The 21,198-nt window shown below is 29.5% G+C and overlaps 1 protein-coding gene across 1 annotated transcript; it reads right to left on the bottom strand.

The window, feature by feature from the left end:
* Positions 1 to 1,444: 1,444 nt before the first annotated feature.
* Positions 1,445 to 2,245, bottom strand: LOC136088256 (uncharacterized). Its single transcript, XM_065811941.1, has one exon. The coding sequence runs from the start codon at positions 2,243 to 2,245 to the stop codon at positions 1,445 to 1,447; it is 801 nt and encodes a 266-aa protein (XP_065668013.1).
* Positions 2,246 to 21,198: the final 18,953 nt, after the last annotated feature.

The raw sequence follows: 21,198 nt of genomic DNA, 5'->3' as shown, positions 1-21,198 counted from the left end.
AGATGAATATGAAGGAGCAACAAAAACCTTTATGCTTTAGCTCCTCCACTCAAATTTACTTTAACCTCCTATCAATTTGAAGAGATCGTACACTTTATATAGCCAAAATTTCTGAACTTTAACCTAACTTGAACTCATGTTTGGAATTTGTACCACGCCAACAATAGCCAAGCACCAAAAAAAGTATTTTGTAAACGCCAACAATAGTCAATCACCAAAAAATAATATTTTAAAGAAAGATATTTGTTAAAGAATTCTATATTACGAACATTAAGTGAGTATTTTTTTAATTAATCAATATTTAACAAAAAGAACTAAAATATATCTATAACATTTTTTTCTCAATTTATATTTATAAATAATATATTTAATTGATATATTTTTCGATAAACCTTTTTAAATTCTGTTATTATTTTAGTTTTATAAACGTTAAAAAATCAAATTTTTGGTGAAGTAATCTGTTCCTAAATAGAACGCTAAAACTTATATCTAAAGTTATGAAAAGATGAAATAACAGTTTAAGATGAAATAACCAAGTTTTCGTTATAAAAACTCAAGTCGAATCTTGACTTAATTGTCCGTAATGTAAATTTACAAACAAATTTTTTTGCCTAAAATCGTAGTCTTCATTCTTCAAGTTTTTTAAGAAGAGTTCAACTTGTTTCATCCTCAATCATAAAAATATATGTTTTACATAAATCTATGGTTTAATAACTTCATCTAAAGTACGGAATATAATAATCAATAATGACATTAAAACGTATGCAGCTATAAAGGACTTCAAATCGAAACTAAAAGAAACAACATCAGATTAAAACAATATGGAGGACTTCTTCTAGAGCTATATTTATTTAGCGGCCATCAAAATATCAAGTAATTTTCATTTTTTTTAGTTTTCATTTTTCTTTAAAAAATTCTTTTAAAATAAAAGGAATCAAAATAAAAAGAAAAGCATTTTTAAAGAAATTGAATTTCTTTAAAAATTCTTTTCCTTTTATTTTGATCTTAATGTATGTAAAAAATAAATTTCTTAAATTTTTAAAATTCCTAATATTATATTTCTTTATTCTATATTCTTAATCATAAAAATTTTAAATTATATTCTACATACTTTTGAAATTTTGTTAGTTTTCTTTTTTTTATATATATATATAATATACTTACTTTGTTTTTCTTGTTGTTTAATTATTGTTCAAAATAAATTTTTGATATTATTTTTACCTCGTTTTTTTTTTCAATTTTTTATGCATGATGCTTAAGGTATACATGTGTAGTTTTATATTTATATTTTGAAATAGTAGTAGTAGTAGTAGTAGTAGTAGTAGTAGTAGTAGTAGTAGTAGTAGTAGTAGTAGTAGTAGTAGTAGTAGTAGTAGTAGTAGTAGTAGTAGTAGTAGATGCTGTAGCCGCCCGAAGACGACGAGTGTGTGTATTAATAACACACTTAGACAGCCGTGTCAGTATTAATTTTATTTAAAAGGAGCCAATTGTCTAATTGTGCTTTAAAACTGTTTACTGATTTTGCATTAACTACATCTTTAGGTAGTTTATTCCATGGTTTTGTTATTCTGTTAGTAAAGAATGAGTGTCTTAAGTTGCACTTTGTTTTTTCGCGTTCAAACCTGACACCGTTTCCTCTAGATTGAAAATCATTAGGCTTGAAACCGTTTAAAAAGTCCACATTTTCAATCTTATTTAATAACTTATAAGTCTGGATCAAATCTCCACGAAGTCTGCGTTCACATAATGGGCTGAGGCCAAGAATCTCCAGTCTTTCCTCGTATTTCATTTTTGCCAGAGTCGGATTGAGTCTCGTAGCCCTGTGTTGAACTTTCTCGAGCAGTTCTATTTCTCCTTTAAGCTGAGGGGACCACACTGGAACCGCGAATTCGATTATTGGGCGAACAAACGTCACGTATAAGACTTTAAGAGTCTGCACATCCAGTTTCACAAATGTGTTTTTAATCATTCCCAGCATTTTATTTGCCTTCGAGCTGCAAGATATAATTTGCTGTCTCCATTTCATGTTTGCTGAGAATAATACGCCTAGATCTTTTTGAATAGTAGTTTGTCCTAGGACAACATTATCCATAGAATAATCGTGTTTTGGATTGTTACTTCCATAATGTATTATTTCGCATTTTTCTTTATTGAATTTCACTAACCATTCTTTAGACCAGTCCCAAGCACTGTTTATATCTTGTTGAAGACTGTTTATATTCTCTATTGAGTTCACATCGATCATTATTTTGGTGTCATCTGCAATAGAGCTTGGCTACATTTTGTATTCTATCCGGCAGGTCATTTATGAACAAAACAAACAATATCGGGCCAATTACCGATCCCTGCGGAACTCCGCTGTAGATATCGCGCCAGCTCGAAACAGTATCACCGTTGACTACGCGTTGCTTTCTATCTTTTAAAAATTCCTCTAACCACTTTAGCAGCTTTCCTGTAATTCCATACGCTTTTAATTTTAAAACGAGTCTTTTGTGCGGCACTGTGTCGAAAGCTTTCGCAAAGTCTAAATAAACCACATCTACCGGACGATTCAGTGCGATATTTTCTCTTAAATAATCCACAGTTTCCATGAGATTTGTCGTGCATGATCTAGATTTAACAAATCCATGTTGACACTTCGATAAAAATTTATTGTTCGTAAAATGTGCCAAAAGTGAGTCTTTTATTATGCTCTCCAGAATTTTACACGGCACAGAAGTCAGTGATGCTGGTCGATAATTATTCGCTTCTAGCTTACTGCCTTTGTTCTTAAAGATTGGGGTAATGTTCGCAAATTTCCATTGCTTAGGTAGTTCGCTCTTATCAATCGAAGACATAAATATCAATGTGATTGGCAATGCTAGTCCTTCAGCGCAATTTTTTAAAATGATAGTACTCAATTGATCAACTCCACATGATTTCTCAATGAATAATTTGAATAATCTTGTTACTACGTTTCTGTAATTAATTGCACTCTCGTCAAAATCTAAATATTTACCACCACATCTCGATCCGAATTCTGGTAATGCTCGGTCGCCCTCTCTAGTGAAAGAGTTTTGAAAATTTTCGTTTAAAATTTCAACAATCTCACTAGTCGTATTTGTAACATTTCCTTCGGCGTTTTTTATCGCTTTAATTGAGCTCTTTACATTTTGTTGATCGTTCACATATTTAAATAGTATCTTCTTGTTTCTAATCGATTTGTAGACCAGTTCGCGTTCGTATTTTTTTCTGGCTTTTCTCGTTTCAATTTTAACTGTTTTACACAATGCTTTGTATTCGTTTACCATATTTTTGTTTTTCCAATTTGTGCAACAGTTTAAATGTCTCATTCGTCTTTTGTTCTTCACAAGTTCTTTTATTTCATTGTCAATCCAAAAAATTCTTTTACGAGTCCTGTTTTTCGAGCTGTGACACGGTATATATTTTTGACAAGCTTCGTTAACATAAAAAATGAGCGTGTCGTACATCTCCTGGGCATTAATTGCATCAAAAATTTTTACCCAGTCTGTATTTGTAAAAAAATTGTTCATTCCTGCGAAGTCAGCTTTTTTTAAAATATATTTCCGATTGCTTGCTACAGTTTTTGTCTCATGGTGATTGAGTGCATATTTAAAGCAAATTACAAGATGTCCTTTGCTTATATTCCCTAATACCGCATTTGTCTCAACTTGAAATAATCTTTGTTCGTTTACTGTGAACAGTAAATCCAATGTATTCTCGTACGTTGATTTGTTTAGTTGAAAAGTAGGTATCGCGACGTGCTGAATTAGAAATTCGTCGTTTATTATTTCCGAGAAATGATGTTCTATCGAGTGTTCACTGGAATTTATTGCATGAACTGCTCCATCTAACCATTCAATTTTCGGAAAATTAAAGTCACCCATTATTAAAAGATCTTTAAAACCCCGTTTGTCCACATATTCTTTTGCAGTTCTGAAAACATTTCTGAACAGTTCCATATCTACCACATCGTTTGGTCGGTATATGCATCCTACCAAATATTTGTCGTTCCCAAAAACTAGTACAGTCCAGATTTGTTCTAAGTCAGTCGTCAATAGCCATTTTTCATTTACTTCATAAGACGTTATTTCGCTATTCACGTAAATACAAACTCCTCCGCCCACGCGGCCATCATTTCTGTCGCTACGATATAAGCAAAAATTTTCCACACACGTAATTGAAGTTTCACTAAACCATGTTTCCGTTACTCCGATTATGTTTGGTTCATTCAGGTGACACAATACTTTAAATTCCTCAAACTTGTTGTTTAGTGAAGTGGCGTTCAAATATTTACAGGATAAATACGATAAATTTTCGCTTTTTTTCGCTTTCATTTTTGTTTCTCTATAGTTGTTTTTTAAATCGCACAATCTCGTTTCCACGAATCGCATATCGAAAGGGCGAGTTGGCGTCAAGCTTCGAATTTAAGTCGTTTCGTTTCTTCCTCAACTCAAAGTCCTGTAGTCTCTCGGCCTTTGTCAAGTCTGGGCATATATAGACTTCTTTAAAATCTTGCTTTTCTCTTAGCTTTTTTGACACGAGTAAGAAAGGATTTCTTTCGACTTCGGATAACTCGAGTAGAATCGGGCCTGGTTTGGCAGCGTTTTTTGATTTGAATCTCCTTAAATGTATCGGTTTAACATTTTCTTTTTCTATTGTTTTTAGTAAGTCCTCAATTGCTTTCTTGTCTTCTATAATATATATTATCTGTGAAATATATATTATCTGTGGATTATTTGGAATTTAGCGGTAAAACAATCATATGTCTTCTTCTTGTTCCGGTGACGCGAAATGAAGTAACTCCCCGAAAAGTTAACTCCCAGTTAAAATATTTTAACTCCCCGGTTAATCCATTTCGAAATAAATTAACCCCGGGAGTTAAATTGTTCTAAAATATGGCGAAATGGATTAACCGGGGGCTTAAACATTTGTAATCCCGATCGTAATAAGTTAACCCTTTTTAATACGCGTTTTAAATTAGTTAGCTAATAATAAGTGCTACGAAATTGCGAATGTTTATTTTAATGTATTTTTTAAATATATAGCTTCAGTTAGCGTTTAATAAAATTGTTTTGTAACTGTTCATTTTTGACAAGTTTGTATATTGTTGTGATAATATTGCACGAACTTCAGTGAACCTTTCTCTTTTGCTAATAATAATGTTTGAAATTATAGAGTTTATATAGCTAACTAGTTAGCTATCTAAACTATATATATATATATATATATATATATATATATATATATATATATATATATATATATATATATATATATATATATATATATATATATATATATATATATATATATATATATATATATACGTAGAAATACGCGTTTTACGGAACCGATATTTGTGCTAAAATTTTGTGCCACGTTTTTTGAAGTTTGCTTTTCGCAATTGAGGGAGAAATGTATTTTGAGGTTTTTTATATAGAGTTATATATTAGTATAGATATTTTTTAAAAACTAGAGTAATTAAACTTTATAAATTTGTACCTTTTGTTTACAATAAAAGCTTTTTAAAGTAGATTTTTAAATGACAAAAACTTTATACTTTGTGCATTTAGTAAATGTTGAAGAAATGCTAGTTTTTTTTGCAATACTATTCTCGATGTTAAGTTTACATAATTTCTTTCCACATGCCAAATTTCATTGATTTATTTCATGCAGCACATACTCTATTTTGTGCAGCACTTTCGGTACTTAAATTTTGATTTTCCGCATTTATTTTGAGACATGGGGAGGGGGAGGGGCGGATGAAGAGGAACTTCAATCTGCTTTTAAAATTATAATAATTGGTTCAGATTTAACTAAAAAGAAAAATGAATAAAAATGAAAAAATAAAATTTTTTGTGGTAATCAAACGTTCTCCTCAATAATCCTCTTATGGCAATCAAAGTAGTGGGAAAATCATTTTAATAAATGATATTACCACTACTTTTTGTTGAATGGTAGTTTATTTGAATCATATTAAGTATGCTTCATATAAATGATTTAGCTAACTTCAATTTTTATAAGTTTTTATGCTAAGTATTGAGACAGTTCAATTATGAAACTCTAATATTTTTGATGACAGTTTAACAGATAAAGTTCTTAAAATTAATAAAGAAGTATAATTAACTTTATTATTAGCACATCGTTTATTTAACTTAATAAAAGTTAATATTACTACAGATATATGACAGAAGGCCCTGTTAAAATGATCAAAAAAAGTTACAATGCTTATCTATTATTCAGTTATGACTTTGGTTTCATTTATTTTAACTTGAAAAGTTTATTTGATTCATTTCTTCATAATTGTATTTAAAAAAAAAAAAAAATTTTCATTATGTATTTTCATTTCTTTTATAGTTTGCTATTAATTTATAATTTTTCAATTAAAACAGGTAATTTGCAATTTTTAATAGTTCTTGAACCAATTTTTGTTTAACTTTTTTTTTAATATGCAGTTAATAAGATTAAAATTGGTTTTACCGAAATTGAAAACATTAGCATTGTACTTAGCATTGGTTGTAGAAGGTATTTATGCTATTGTTTGCACTTACTTTTTCTTTCATCCATTTATATTTTCTTATTATAGTATTTCTCATATTGCATAGTATTTACCCAATTGGTTAAGTTGGTATAATTTTATAGATAATATGGGCCCAAAAAGAAATTTACATATATTTGGTGGCAAGTTTAAAAAGTTTTTGTTTGCTAACTTTACATTACCTTGCGAAACAAACAATCAGTGTAGGGTAGGACATATACTTTTTTGTTTTACTTTAAACAGTGAGTTGTTTATTGAAACTGTCAAACAAGTCAAAGAGTATTTTGGCTTCAGCATTAGCAAAAATGATATTCAGACATATCCTTGTTAATAAAGCAAAGAAATGGGTTTACAACTTTAAAAGAGACTCTAAACATTTTATTACATTTTGCAATGAGACCTATGCATTCCAAAAACCACTATTGACCAATTCATTGCGAGCTAACTCTAATAGTAAACCTTGTATCAATTTCTTCAGTTGTGTCATCATTGGAAAACTTTACTATGTTATCTATAATAAATAGTGAATCTTTATGTTCACAAGGTCAAATTATAAATTTACAAAGTAGGCACAGTTCAAAAGAAAAATTAACTCCAAAGAAAATAAAATTAAAGAACAGGTTGTCTCATTTGTCTTCAAAGTTAGCTAGCTCTTCTAAAGAATACCAAAATAAGATAGCTTTATTAAAAGCTAAAATAAAGAGCACGCCATATCAATCGAAAGTTTTAAGGCAAAGTGTTAAAAGAAAAGAAGATGTTATAAAAGCTTTAAGAGCAGAAGTTAGAAACTTGAAACAAAAGTTACAAACATATTATTACAGTAGACGTACTCGCAACCTTATAACTACAAGAAAGGCAAAAAAAGTTAAAGAAAAAGAAAAGTTAAGATAAATGAATCTCAAACATAATAATGTCATAAGGGAAAACAAAATGGCATTATCTAGATTAGAAAATGATGTGATCCAGAAGGAGGAGGACAATATTGCACTTTCAGATACACCAGAAGATAATAAGGCTCATGCATTACAAACAAGAATGATAATTTACAGCATGTTGTTGTCTAATGTCCCAAAATGTAACATTCCATTCTTATTGCAGAAAGATGCACATTATTTAGGTGTTAAATTTTTACATATTCCTCAACGTATTACAGTTGAGCAAATGGCTCGAGAACTAGGCAGTATATCTGAATTGCAAGCAGCAGAATGGGCTTTCAATAATAATAATTTAACTCTTGGGTATGATGCAACAACGCAAGAGGATATCCATAACAACAGTATTCACCTGACTGCAAAGAATAAATGTCAAGTCATTGCTCTTGACCAATTACCTGGAGGTACATCTGATGATTACCAAAATCATATATGTAATGCAGTGGATCATATGGCTTTAGTTTATTCAGGTTATTTCTCACTTTCCTTCAACGAATGTCGTAAGTCTATTATTTCAAATATATCAAACACAATTACACACAGAGTTGCAGCAAATCATCTTACCATTACCAAAGTTTGTGCAACCTGGGGTAAGAATTTAAATGAGCTGAACTGCCATTTGCACCCGCTTGATACAATTGCTACTTCATGTCGTTCAGTATTACAGTCTTTGGAAAAGGAAAGTTGCCTATTATTTAGACATGACTGTTTGGCAGTTAAAATTGTTTTGGCAATGAACAAAATGAGGTTTAAAGGTAACAAAGGTGATCCGGCAGGATTCGTAAATTTTTTAGACAATAACAAATTGCAACAAGGTACAATTCCAAGATATCGTGGCAATAGTCTTTATATACTCTTCCGTACTTGTTTCATCTTTATGAAACACTACAATGCTTTTAAGCAATTTCTGACCACATTTTTTGGAACAGTAAAGTGTGGCATTTTACAAACAGTTCTGCGATCAGCATTTTGTAATACAACTGCCATAAAAAAAATGTGTGTGCTAGGAATATTTGGAAAACTTTTTACTGGACCCTGGATAAAAAAATTTTATGTGTTGCTGAAAAAGCAAGTTTTGGATCATATTGCAGGTATCCAATATGATCAAGGTAGTTAAAAATGTTTTGCAAAAAATTAAAAATCGCAAATCTAATCCAGGTGCACTAATAAACAGTAAAAAGGATTTTTTCGAAAATTCCCTTAAATCAAATGTTTTAGAACCTGTCAAAAATTTATGCTCCATCGATGAGCAAATTATCAACATGATTTTGGCTTGTCTTATTGCGGTGGAAGATGTTTTGAACCGTCAATATGAGCGATATTTCTCACTTTCTATTACAGAGACACTTAAGGAGGAGACAGCTAGTGCAAGGCTTTACAATATAGATAGTGAAGAGTTAATGGGTATGTTTAGTGAAGCTAAAAGAAGATCTCCAAATGCAACAGTTTGCTATATATCTTGCAAAATAAGATCAAAAAAGAATAGAACTATAGATTACCTAGATTGTCTTGACCAAATATCTAGGTAAAATATAGTTAAGTGGTCAATGCAAGCAGCTCGTAAAAAAAGAATAAATAATTGACTGAAACACACTGCATTACGAGCAGAGATTTCAAAAAGACGGACATGCAAAAGACAAAAAATGGATGAAAAAGAAAAAAGAAAGCTGGAGCGAGAGCTGCGTGTTCTATCTTTTAATGATATGAAAAATTTATATAAGCACTTATTTATTAAACAACTTGATGATTTATATGATGTAATGTATGAAAGAATTGTTGGGAGAGAATTCTGTCATGAATGGTTTGATACAGATAATAACAAATCTGTCATGTATGATGGGCGAGTAGAAAAAGTAAATAAGAGAAAAGGAGACAGATCTTGTACAATTTCTTACTGGAAAAAGGATAAATCTGATTCAGAAGCTGTTGACCATCTCATAAAAAAAATCCAGCTTGCTTCTGATGTTATTGCAGGAGAGTTGATTTTTTCATAATTTTGCTGTTTTATTATATGGTTTCATGATATTTATGTAATAGTAAAAACCAATATTATTATTACTTATGTGATTTAAGTATTATAAATATATATATAAAAGTTATTATCAGTATATGTATAAATTAATTACAGCAAGTGGTGTGACTTGCAAAAAAAGTACAGCAATTGTTGTGACTTGTAAAAAAGTACACCAAGTGTTGTGACTTGCAAAAAAGTACAGCAAGTGGTGTGACTTGCAATTTTTTTGCTGGACGGCTCTGGCTTACGTTCTCATCGTGTCTATCTTAAAAAATGATTATTATTTTATTTCATTGATTAATTTTTTTATTGATGGAATTTAAAATTTTAATCATTTACTAAAAGCCAAGACAAAAATTAATAATTGGTTTAGTTCAAAATAATTTAGTTTAAAAACATTATTTTAAGGTTGGGAAGGGGGATTTAAACGCTCTTTTTACAAAAAGAATTGATCCTCTGATGCATCTTGTAATTTTGTTAATATTGTTTTATTTTATTTTAAATAAAAGTAGCTTAAATCTTTTTCTAAATTGCATATAAAAATTTGATTCTATTTTTAGGTTGGAGGGACTTAATGGCACACGCCCCCTATTTCACTGAATCAATGTGTGTATCGCTAGTAGTAAATAAAGCTAGTAGTAAATAAAGTAAATAAATGTGTGTATCGCTAGTAGTAAATAAAGTTTTTGTATTAAATACTAATTTTTTTTTTTTAATAAAGAAAAAAAAATTTTTAGAAAATATTTTTTCATTTTAGGGTGTGGTAACACCTTTACACCCACTGTAAGCCTCATATTTGGCAGTGGTCTAGAAGTAACTAATAAATAATTCTAAAAAATAATATGAAAATCAACTATTTTACCAAAAAAAACTTTTTTGTAAATAAAATTTGCATTTATTGGCGGTGTAGGTGTTGGTATAAATTTGGACAAAGGACAATATGTTAAAACAAATTTTTGGGATTTTTTTCATACTTACGTAAAAGAAGCCATTATAAAGGTGACGTCAAAATTTAAAAAATTTTTGTTGTTTAACGGTCACAAATTATATTATATTATATGGTGTAATTACATTATATGCTGATGATGCCGGTGCCTATAATCCGGCGAAAATTTTAAATAAATTATTTAGTATTGAGAGAATTCGTATTATCTGGTGTTTTAAATTAGTTTATATATATATACTCTCATACAAGATGTCAACATTTAAATCACACACACACACACACACACACACACACACACACACACACACACACACACACACACACACACACACACACACAGATATATATATATATATATATATATATATATATATATATATATATATATATATATATATATATATATATATATATATATATATATATATATATATACATATATGCACATATAATATTATGTTGCAGTTTCACATAGAAATATCATAACGCTGATATTGCTCCACTGTAGCTTTTTCATAAAAAAAGCTAGAGTGGAGCAATTTTTCAAAAAAAGTAAATTTTGAAAACAAAAAAATCATACCCCCTAAATTTGGGGCAAATATATAAAAATCAGCCTCAAAAAGTATGAGCGCTGTCGGATCACTGTTGAACCCCCCCCCCCCCTCAAACCATTAATTTGGGGGGAAAATGACCAAAAAGTGGTCACTTTTGGACCTCTTGCGGGAGGGGTTAAATTTTTTTTTTTTACCTACTATATAAAGGACTATATTTTAGCTTAAAATTGTATGGACTTTTTATTACCCCTCAAAAATTTATGTTTCGTGGTATTGAAAATCAGGAAAATTGGTAATTTTTTGCATTTTCTTCTGTTATGTCTATTGTTGCATATTTATATTTTGATACAACTTCTGAAAATTTAAAATTCTACATTTTTCTAATAATTTCAGAATAGTACATAAATAAACATATTAACAATGAGTGCAACTCAACTAAGGTTAATGAAAAAGAAACTTTTTATTATAAAAGAGGCAAAACCAGCTATATCAGGTAGAAACATTTTTGTTAATTCTGGAATTAGTAATAAATCTTTTTTGAAATTATAATTGAGACCTTTTTCCAATGGTTCATTGATGATTTCGAATCTTTTTATTTAGATATACAGCTTCCAACGGGCTTGGATATTCTTCAACACTTAATATATGACCAGCAATGTCGATCTGCATCAATATCAAATATAATTGCTTGTCCCCTTAAAAAAAATTTTTTCAAGATGTTCAGATAGTTGTTGTGGATTTATTTTGTCTAAAACCAAGAGATCCTGGATTAAAGCTGGATTTGATGTTTTGACTGATTTAGTTTTAGTTAAAAAACTTTTTAATTTGCACAAGTCTTATTCCAACTTGAAAAATAAAATGCAAAACGAGGAACTAGTGGCGATTCAGCCAAACAAAACAAGTTTAAGATTGAAATAAAAAAACTTTTTTGGGCTAGTAACTCTTATCTCAAAAACATGATCAGTTAAGATAAAAAAAGGTCCCTAAAAGACAAGATTGAAGACTTAAAATTTCTTGAAGATCAGGAAGATCAAAGAAAGTTTATTATTGGTTCAGGAGATATTAAGTATAGAATAAAGGTATTAAATGCTTTTAGTTTCTACTTTAACTCTGGTTTAACCTCTATTACTTTATTCTCTTTTCCACTAATTCTAAAATTAAAAACTAATACTAAAACGTTTCTATAAATTAGGCAAAAGAAAGTATCAGGAAGAAAAATTGTTCACAGCCTATAAGTTTGGGAGATGATGTACCCAAGGTTGAACTTATAGACACAGATCTAAGCAAGGATTCTTCAATTGAATCTGATTTTGATCCAGGTGATTGGTATCATATAGAAGTTTCTGAAAACCCAGACACAGTAATTGCAAAAAAAAAAAGATTTTTTTGCTGGTAATATTTCTCTTACTGCCACAGCCTGTGAAATATCACTAAATGTTTTACAGGAGGTTACAAATGCTATTCTATATCAATCTGGTGTTGACCTTAAATAAGTTAAAAGCAGTCAGTCTACCGCATATAGAAAAATGAAAAAAGAAAATGAAAACATATCAACCATTTCAAAACAAGATCTTAAAGTAACCATTTACGATTCTCCATATCCATGTATAATTCATTTCGACGGCAAGACATTGTTTGAACTAAACAAAGAAAAAAATATTAAAGAGGGATAGAATGGCTGTTTTAGTTAACATTAATGCAGATTTTCACCTACATGGAGTACCTCCGCTGGCGTCATTCACCGGTGAAGATCAATTTTTTGGTATAATAGATTTAATTAAAGAATATCAACTTACATCAAAAACTAGAGGAATATGCTTCGATGCAACATCATCCAATACTGGGACGAATAAAGGGTCCGTTTCAATAATATCTAAAGAACTTGATAAATATCTCCTCCAAATAGCCTGTAGACATCATGTGAACGAACTAAGAATGCTTCACTTTTGGAATAAGTGACCAATCATAAAACAAATGGACCTGATAATCCTCTTTTCAAAAAATTAAAAAATATTGTTGAAGAACCTAATTTTAATTATAATCCAATACAACTCTTACGGTTTGATTAGGATAATGTTAAAAGCAATCCTTTAAAGAAGGCAGCTGAGAATTCGTTAACATTTTGCAGATTTTACATAGGTAAATCTGGTATTAAAAGAGATGATAGAAGTGAGCTTGCAGAATTAGTTGTCACTTACTTATCCCCTGTTATGTAACAGTAAATATAAAGTGCAAAAAACAGGTGCTATTTATCATGCAAGATTTTGAGGAAAAGCAATTTATTATCTAAAGCTTCAGCTTCAATCCAACCAACTTACATTTGTTCAAGAAAATGTTAAACTAAAAACTGAAATTGGGTTTATTAAAGAATTTATTATTTGCTTTTATGCAAAATGGTATTTACAATCTGAGGATGTCATCAAAGCTCCTTTTCTTGATATTACAGCCATACATCAAATGCATCTGTACAAGAAGGTATGTACAAACCCAACTACTGTTAATGCTGTATTGGAATCTCAGTATAAACATTGTTGGTATTTGGACTCAACAGTGATACCACTAGCTTTGCTAGATGATGATTTAACATTAAAGAGAAGACAAAAATTGCATCAGCAATTCTGTCATTTGACATGCCTAGCTCTGATTATTATGAGCCTGAGAACAAAATAAAACAAAATATCAAGAAAATTTATAAAAAGAATATAAATATTGCAAAAAAAACCACCATCCCTGTCTGTCTTAGTTGATGACTTTTCTAACCTAATTTTTAACATGATTGGTCTTGATAAGCAACGAGTTAAAGACTGGCTCTCACTTCCAACAAACTATTGGCATACCCAATCATGCTTTAAAAGTTTTCATAAATATGCTGAAACTTTAGTATTTGTAAATAACCGTTCGGAACGGTCTATAGGTATGATGTATATTTAATATATTCAAAGATATTCTAATGAAACTGAAAAACAAAATAGATTGCTCACTGTAGACAAAGTTCGATCTGTATTCAGATCACCAGGATAAAAATCAAGTAAAATTTCAAAGAATAAGTTAACTTTTGTCCTTGATGTGATGCAGAAAAAGATAAAAAGATAAATTCTGATAAATGTATATTCGAAATATTATAAAAGATTTTATCTTTTATAATATTTTGAATATACATTTATCTTTTTGTTTATTCTTTTCAATAAAAATAAATAGCGGTTTTTTCAATATATATAAGTGGTTGCCCCCTCGCCCATGTTTTGGAATAGAATAGAAGGGTTCTTTTGTGTTTATATACACAGGGCTTATTTATTTAATTAGGGTTATTATATTTTTTAGTTAGTAAGAGTTAATATATATACACACACACACACACACACACACACACACACACACACACACACACACACACACACTCACATATATATATATATATATATATATATATATATATTCCTATCGCAGTGTTTACAAATTAGAGTACTCTTGTGGCAAATATTATGTAGGTGAAACTGGACTGAAGATATTGTCTCGGATATGCCAGGATCAAACAAGTGTACAACAAGGTAAAGGGGAAAATTCAGATGTAGCTGAACACTCAAAAATTATCACGGAAATTTCCACGGGAATGGTTGCAATACCTTAAAAATAGAAATAAATAGTTTTAATAGGAAAGTTAGGGAAACGTTGGAAACACAACACAACGAAAGAACCTTTCGCGACAATGGTCTGAACCGGGATGATGGCGAATATGTGACGGCGTCATTTTGGAAACCTATGCTCAAATTCTTACGTCACAAAAAACTCTCTTAAAAATCTCTTAAAGAGAAGCTTTAACAAAGAACATTGTTTCGTAAATTTAAAGTTTTGTCTAAGAAAACGGTTTTATTTTTTATAACGGTTTTTAATAAACTTGATAACGAGGGTATAAATATTCCCTCGAAATATCGTAAAAATAAATATATTTTTAACAAATAAAAATTAATCCATAAGAAGAAATTTTGTTTCAAAACAAAAAAACCATACCCCCATACCCATAAATTTGGGGAAAATATATAAAAAATGAGCCTCAAAAAGTTTGAGCGCTGTTGGATCACTTTTGCCCCCCCCCCCCTCCCTCAAACCATTCATTTGGGGGGAAAATGACCAAAAAGTGGTCGTTTTCGGACCTCTTGAGGGAGGGGTTAAATATATTTTTTTCACATTTTTTTTTTTTACCGATTATATAAAGGACTATATTTTAGTTTAAAACTGTATGGTTTTTTTTATTACCCCTTAAAAATTAATGTTCTGTGGTATTGAAAATCAGAAAAATTGGTAACTTTTATTTTTTTTTGGAGCGGGAGGGGGGGGAGGGAGTAACATATACATATATATACATATATATATATATATATATATATATATATATATATATATATATATATATATATATATATATATATATATATATATATATATATATATATATATATATATATATATATATATAATTTTAATTGTATTCTATAAAATAGAGTGCTCAATGATCAAAAAAGAACAGAGCAATGAGATAAAAGATAGATAGTAGTATTCGATATATATGTTTATACATATACATATATATCAAATGCATAAATATTTAAGAAAGCTTAAGATATATATTGTGCTACTGTTAATATATTCATATCAATAGCAAATTAACAGATTTAAAAGCAAATAAGAAAACATCAAGTTGAAATACTTTTTTCGTAATTCGTTAAAGTTGTTGTTCCAAGGGAGTTAAAATATTGTGGGGAGTTAATTTGTTTCGCCGAATGGGGTTAATTTATTTCAAGGGGAGTTAATCTATTTTGAAATATATTAACTCCCTGGGTAATTTTTTACGTTACGGAGTTAATTTATTATGGGGGTTAATTTATTTTATTACACCGACCGTTGATATTTTTTACAAAAAAGAGAACCGCGAATATTTTAAAAGCGCTTATCTTATAATAAAAATAAAAATATATCTTTGATATATTAAGTCTCAAAACAAAATGAAAAAATATGATCAAGCTTAATAAAGCATGTTCTATATAATTAGCAAAGAATAGTCTGTATAATTAGCAATAATATAAGAGAAATGAGTAATTAAAATATGCAATAAATAAAAGGTCGTTAAATATGAATTTATAACTTTTTAAATTATCACAAGAACATAAATTTAATTATTTTTTTAGATAATAATTAATTTTACCTAACTTAGTAATCTTTTTGTGTAATCTCCAAAATATATAAAAAAAGTTATATGAATGGCTTTTTGAATAACTTTGAAAAAGTTTTTCAAATTAACAAAACTTGTTTTTTGGGACAGATTTTAAATATTACAAATAAACACAAGTGGTTGATATCTTCACTTATGAATACATCAAAATGTTTCAAAAAGTGTCCGCTTTTGATCGTAGATTTCACAGATAAATGATGTTTTATGAAAATACAGGACAATTTAACATCGTAACTTAAAGTTGCGGTGATTTCAATCACATTTGTGTTTGTTTTCTCATAAAATTATTATCGATAAATTTACCAAATAAACATTAAAACACAAAACAAATAAACAGAGTTTAAAATAACAGACGATACTTTGGTACTTACGTGGTAACGCATAATTCTAGTTTATTTTTCAAAGTAAAACTTTGACTTATAAAGTTAAATGTCGATGAACTTTTCCATAGTTCATTAGCCTATTTAGAACATTAAATTAATTTTGTTTGTTTTTTTGTTTTTTCTTTTTTTGTTATCCTTTTTTTATCAGGGAAAAAGTTGTTTTTGGCTGCAACTTTCTAAACATTTGAATATAACTAGTCAAGTTGAAAAGATCGACATATATCGCTTGTTGGGCTGAATTAGGATTTCTTTGTGATCTCGCAGAAAACGTAAATGTAGAATGTACCAAATCAATTAGGTTTGAAAAAAATAGTTTCTATCCATAAAAGAAGAAATAGATTGGAAAACTCTTCGAAAGTCTGAAACTAATTACAAGAGTGATTTATTAAAACTATTAGATTATTCTATCTTACCTCCCCTTCTCGCAAACCCCACAAAAAAGATTTTAAACCAGTTAAAAACTTTTTAAACCAACCACAAACTTCTTAAACCTATTTATTTGGTGCTAAAATTGTGTTTTGCATCAGTTTTTTAATTCTACAATTCTCTCACAAAATGACATCGATTATATAATTTAAAATAAGAAAAGTTTGATTGTTTAAAGCATTGTAATTTTTTGTTGTTGATACGTTTTACTTGCGATTATATTACAAATTATAAAGACTAAAGATTATAATACATGATTAAAGTACAAAAATACCATTTTTTTAGGCATTATTTTTTTTTCTAAATCTTGTTTTACTGTAAAGTTATTTGTATAACTTTTTTTTTTGATCTAATGTATTTTATTTTATTCTGTAGAATTAACAAAAAATATCACACATCGTATTGATATTCAGCAATCCTTGGTATCGTTTCTGCATTCTTTTTGTGTTCATTACCCTGCTTTATACTCACACCACTCAATTTAGGGGAAAAAATGTTTTATCAGATTCTAAACTCTTCCGAGTTATATATATAAGTAAGGCAATTTTCTACATTACATATAAGACAAACACCGTCATGTTCAAAACTAAAAAAAAAAATGTTTTATTAAGCATAACCAAAAAAAAAAGCATAAACAAAAATTATGTGTAGTGATAAGGCAAATATTGTCTTTTTTTAGCCCTGGTCATGTAGATTTCATTTATATAAGCTATTGTATTCTTTTCTTTCTGACGAAATAAATAAAGCAAATAAGTAGTGGTAATAGAAGTCCTTACCATAAACAGGGGCGGGGGTGTTTGTTTGTTCCAAGGTCTGGTTTTTTAAATTACAAAATAATGTGTTTGCATATTTAAACATATTAGTTAAAACTTTATTTTGGTGTTCAAAGGCATTCAAATATATTTGTTTTGGCTTTTAATTTTAACTGAATGCAAAATTTATTTTAAAAATAATTTCGTTTTTAGATGCTGCTAAAACCTGGGTAAGGTTTTCAATTACTACAGCATATTCACAAACATAGCACTGATAATTAATGATTTGGTCAAATTAAATGGCAGTTCTTAATACCAGCGCTAAAAAATATTTTCTTTTGCTTGATTACGGTGTGATCTGATTAAGTTAACGGAAAATAGTTAGAGGTAAAACCTAACTCTTCTACAGTTAAAAATAATTAAATACAGCATCCAAACAAAATAAGTATGCTTAGGGTGGATCTTGGGGTTATTCTGCTATGCCCAGATCTCACACTTAATATTTTAATAATTTATGATAAAATATTCTTGATAAAATTAAGCTTATAGTATACAAGTATATAATTATATAGAAGCGTAAATAAGAAAAATACAGCTTCTACAGCTTCAATGTTATGAAGAATTTAAGCAAAACAATCGAAAAATGGCTTTTTTTCCGTTATTCTCAAAAAATCGCTATGAATCAAAAGTCAACATTCATTTTTTAAAGTAAACGGAACCAGCAGAACCTTTTAATCAAGCGTTTTTAGATCGGAAGAGCTCCCGTGCAAAATCAGACTAACCCATATATAAAAATTTTAACATATCTGGATATTTTTAATACCAATACTTTTGACTCATACGAAGAAACGAGTATTCTCTTTAGCTCTTGCAGTCCAACGAGCGGTTTGTATGTTGCTGCTGAAGATGCTTTGAAATCATGTGATACCCAGTCCTTACCGTAAACAAACACTTCATTAGCATGTATTTGAATATCTCATAATACATTTCAGGTTTATTGATATTTGACTTGCTTGCTGTGCCTTATATTCTTCCAAATAGGCAGTCACACGGTAAAAAAGAATGACCTAATACTTGAAGTATCAACAAAATATCATGGTTTTTGCCACCAACAGTTATTTCGTGCAACAAATTCTGAACCATGTCTAAAAGGATGTTGTATTTGTTCAGCCCTCCTCAATCATCGCAAAATAATTCAACACGTGACGCTTGCTTAGCACTTCCAAAAGTAACAAAGACCTAAATAAAGAAGTGGTACACCGCACTTGCTATCTCATTTAAACCACGTGCTGCTTCACTTTCAGTCTATGTATAACAGTAGTTTTTTCCTGACGACATGTAACAAATTGCAAAATTGTATAAAGCTAACTGTCTGGCATAGAAAGCTTCCTGAATAAGCACCTCAGGCAGATTTTGTGCCTACTGCAGATCGTAAACAATCTTTTATATGTCTTCATCAGAGTTATTTTGTAAGCGGTAAAATGTTCAGCTACAACCTGGACTTTTGACTCTTGCATAATCAAATTTTTCATTTCTTTGCAAGTGGTACATGCATCTAATTGTGGACCATTAAAACCAATGTTAAACTTAGAAACAAAAATTTCTTAAAATATTTGATACGAGACTTTGTGTTCTTTAGTACAGTTTTTATACATCTTTAACAAGTTTTTACTACTTATTAACTCAGACGACAGATATATGTGCATACTTTGCCGTAATGACGTAAGACGGCAGATATATGCGTATACTTTACAGTAACAATTTTCTCTGTCTCTTAAACTGCTAATTAATGTTTTTACACTGTCCGTTTTGAAACAGATTTGTAAGATATTTTGTTACCACCTTGACCCTTGTTTGGCACCACTACTATATTAACGTTTAAGTACTCCCACCAGCCAGTTCTGATCGGAGTATTTATTGCAATAACCGTAAGTAATCGGACGACTGAGTTTTTTTGTAAAAACATTACGTATTTGACTTGCCTTTGTAATGTGCACATGCCTTTAGTTACAATAAACAGGCAACTTAGAAGCTGCTGCACATTTTCTACTGTAAGTTCATTACACTTTTAGGCGGAACCTTGTTTGTGTTTTTAGGCCCTCCAGTCTACTTTTTCAGACAAATCCACTGTGTATCTGAAACAAAATATATAAACATTGTTAAGAGATGTTGCTAGAGGAAGAATGGAAAGCAAGAGAGTGAATTTAGTGAGAGAAAATTTTGGAAGATTTTATTAAGTAAAGAGTAATAGAATATGAAAAGAGGCGCTCAAAACATACAAGTGTGGAGGGAGTGGATGCCGTGGACCTACTGACACGTATAGTCCATTTTTTACATCATATTCAAGGGTCACACTTAGAATCAGAACTAAAATCAACATACCACCGGTAAAAATGCCTTTTTACCGGTGGTATTATTAATTTGCATTATAACAGGTCTAAACTATTAATAATTACTTTGCAACAATTTGAAAATTTAAGCAATGCAAAATGCACTATTAGCCATAATTGTTTTGTTTTTTTAATTTTCAGTTTCGAAAGTTGTAAAAACCACGTGGTTTATTTTGATCAATTTGATTGGTTTTTGGATTTGTCTGATTTTGCACGAAATGCTAAACAGGAATTGCCTGCTTTTACACAATATTAGTAATTTGTCTGTGTAATTACAACAAGATAGAGCCTGCTTTGCTCGAAAATCATAAACCAATGACAATCATTGTCTGCTATACACAGTACTTTGTTATTGGTAAACATTAGATTTGTCTTGTTTTGCAGGAGAGCTCTTCAATGGTTTGTTTTTGTGTACCGTATATTATACCAAAAAGATTCCCATTCCTCCAGGATTCATTTGACCTGATTCTCCGATAGATGGAAAATAAAAATTGCAGAAACGTTTGATCAAAAAGGTTCTTTCGGTTCCGTTTATACATAAAAAGAAATCCTTAATTATTCTTATAAAGCCTTAAATATTCGCAAAACCCTATTTATTTAATTAAAGCATTAAGTATTTAAACAAACCAAAGTTTATCAAAAGTAGTTAAAAAAAGTTAACTTAAGTGCATTTAATAGTTTTTAAAAAAGCAGTTTATTTTCATTTACAATCATGAACTCATTGGTATAAAAAGCTATTAAAGCCAAGCACTCGTATAAATTTACACTTACCAGGAAAAGCTCCGCATTTATCATAAAGAAAGAGAAAAATTTTCTGTTTTAAACAAAAGTCCTTTTTTTAAGAATTTCTGAAATGGAAAATTCCTGAAAAAGAATGAAAAAAAAAAAAATGGAAGGAATTTTTTTTTTTTTTTCGTACAAAAAAAAATTCAATACAAAAAAAATAAAAAAACCTCCTCGGCTGTAGTGGCCTTCATGACCTTGGGGAGGTAAATCAGCATAAAAAAAAAACCTTATGTTTTTAATCTTACGA

The sequence above is a fragment of the Hydra vulgaris genome, chromosome 12 (assembly GCF_038396675.1).
Source record: "Hydra vulgaris chromosome 12, alternate assembly HydraT2T_AEP".
NCBI classification, from domain to species: Eukaryota; Metazoa; Cnidaria; class Hydrozoa; order Anthoathecata; family Hydridae; genus Hydra; species Hydra vulgaris.
Note: the sequence above shows the minus strand (reverse complement) of the source record. Positions and strands in the feature narration are given on the sequence as shown.

What these genes read in the sequence shown, in the direction of transcription:
- LOC136088256 (XM_065811941.1), bottom strand. Translation starts at nt 2,245, where the DNA reads ATGATCGATGTGAACTCAATAGAGAATATAAACAGTCTTCAACAAGAT.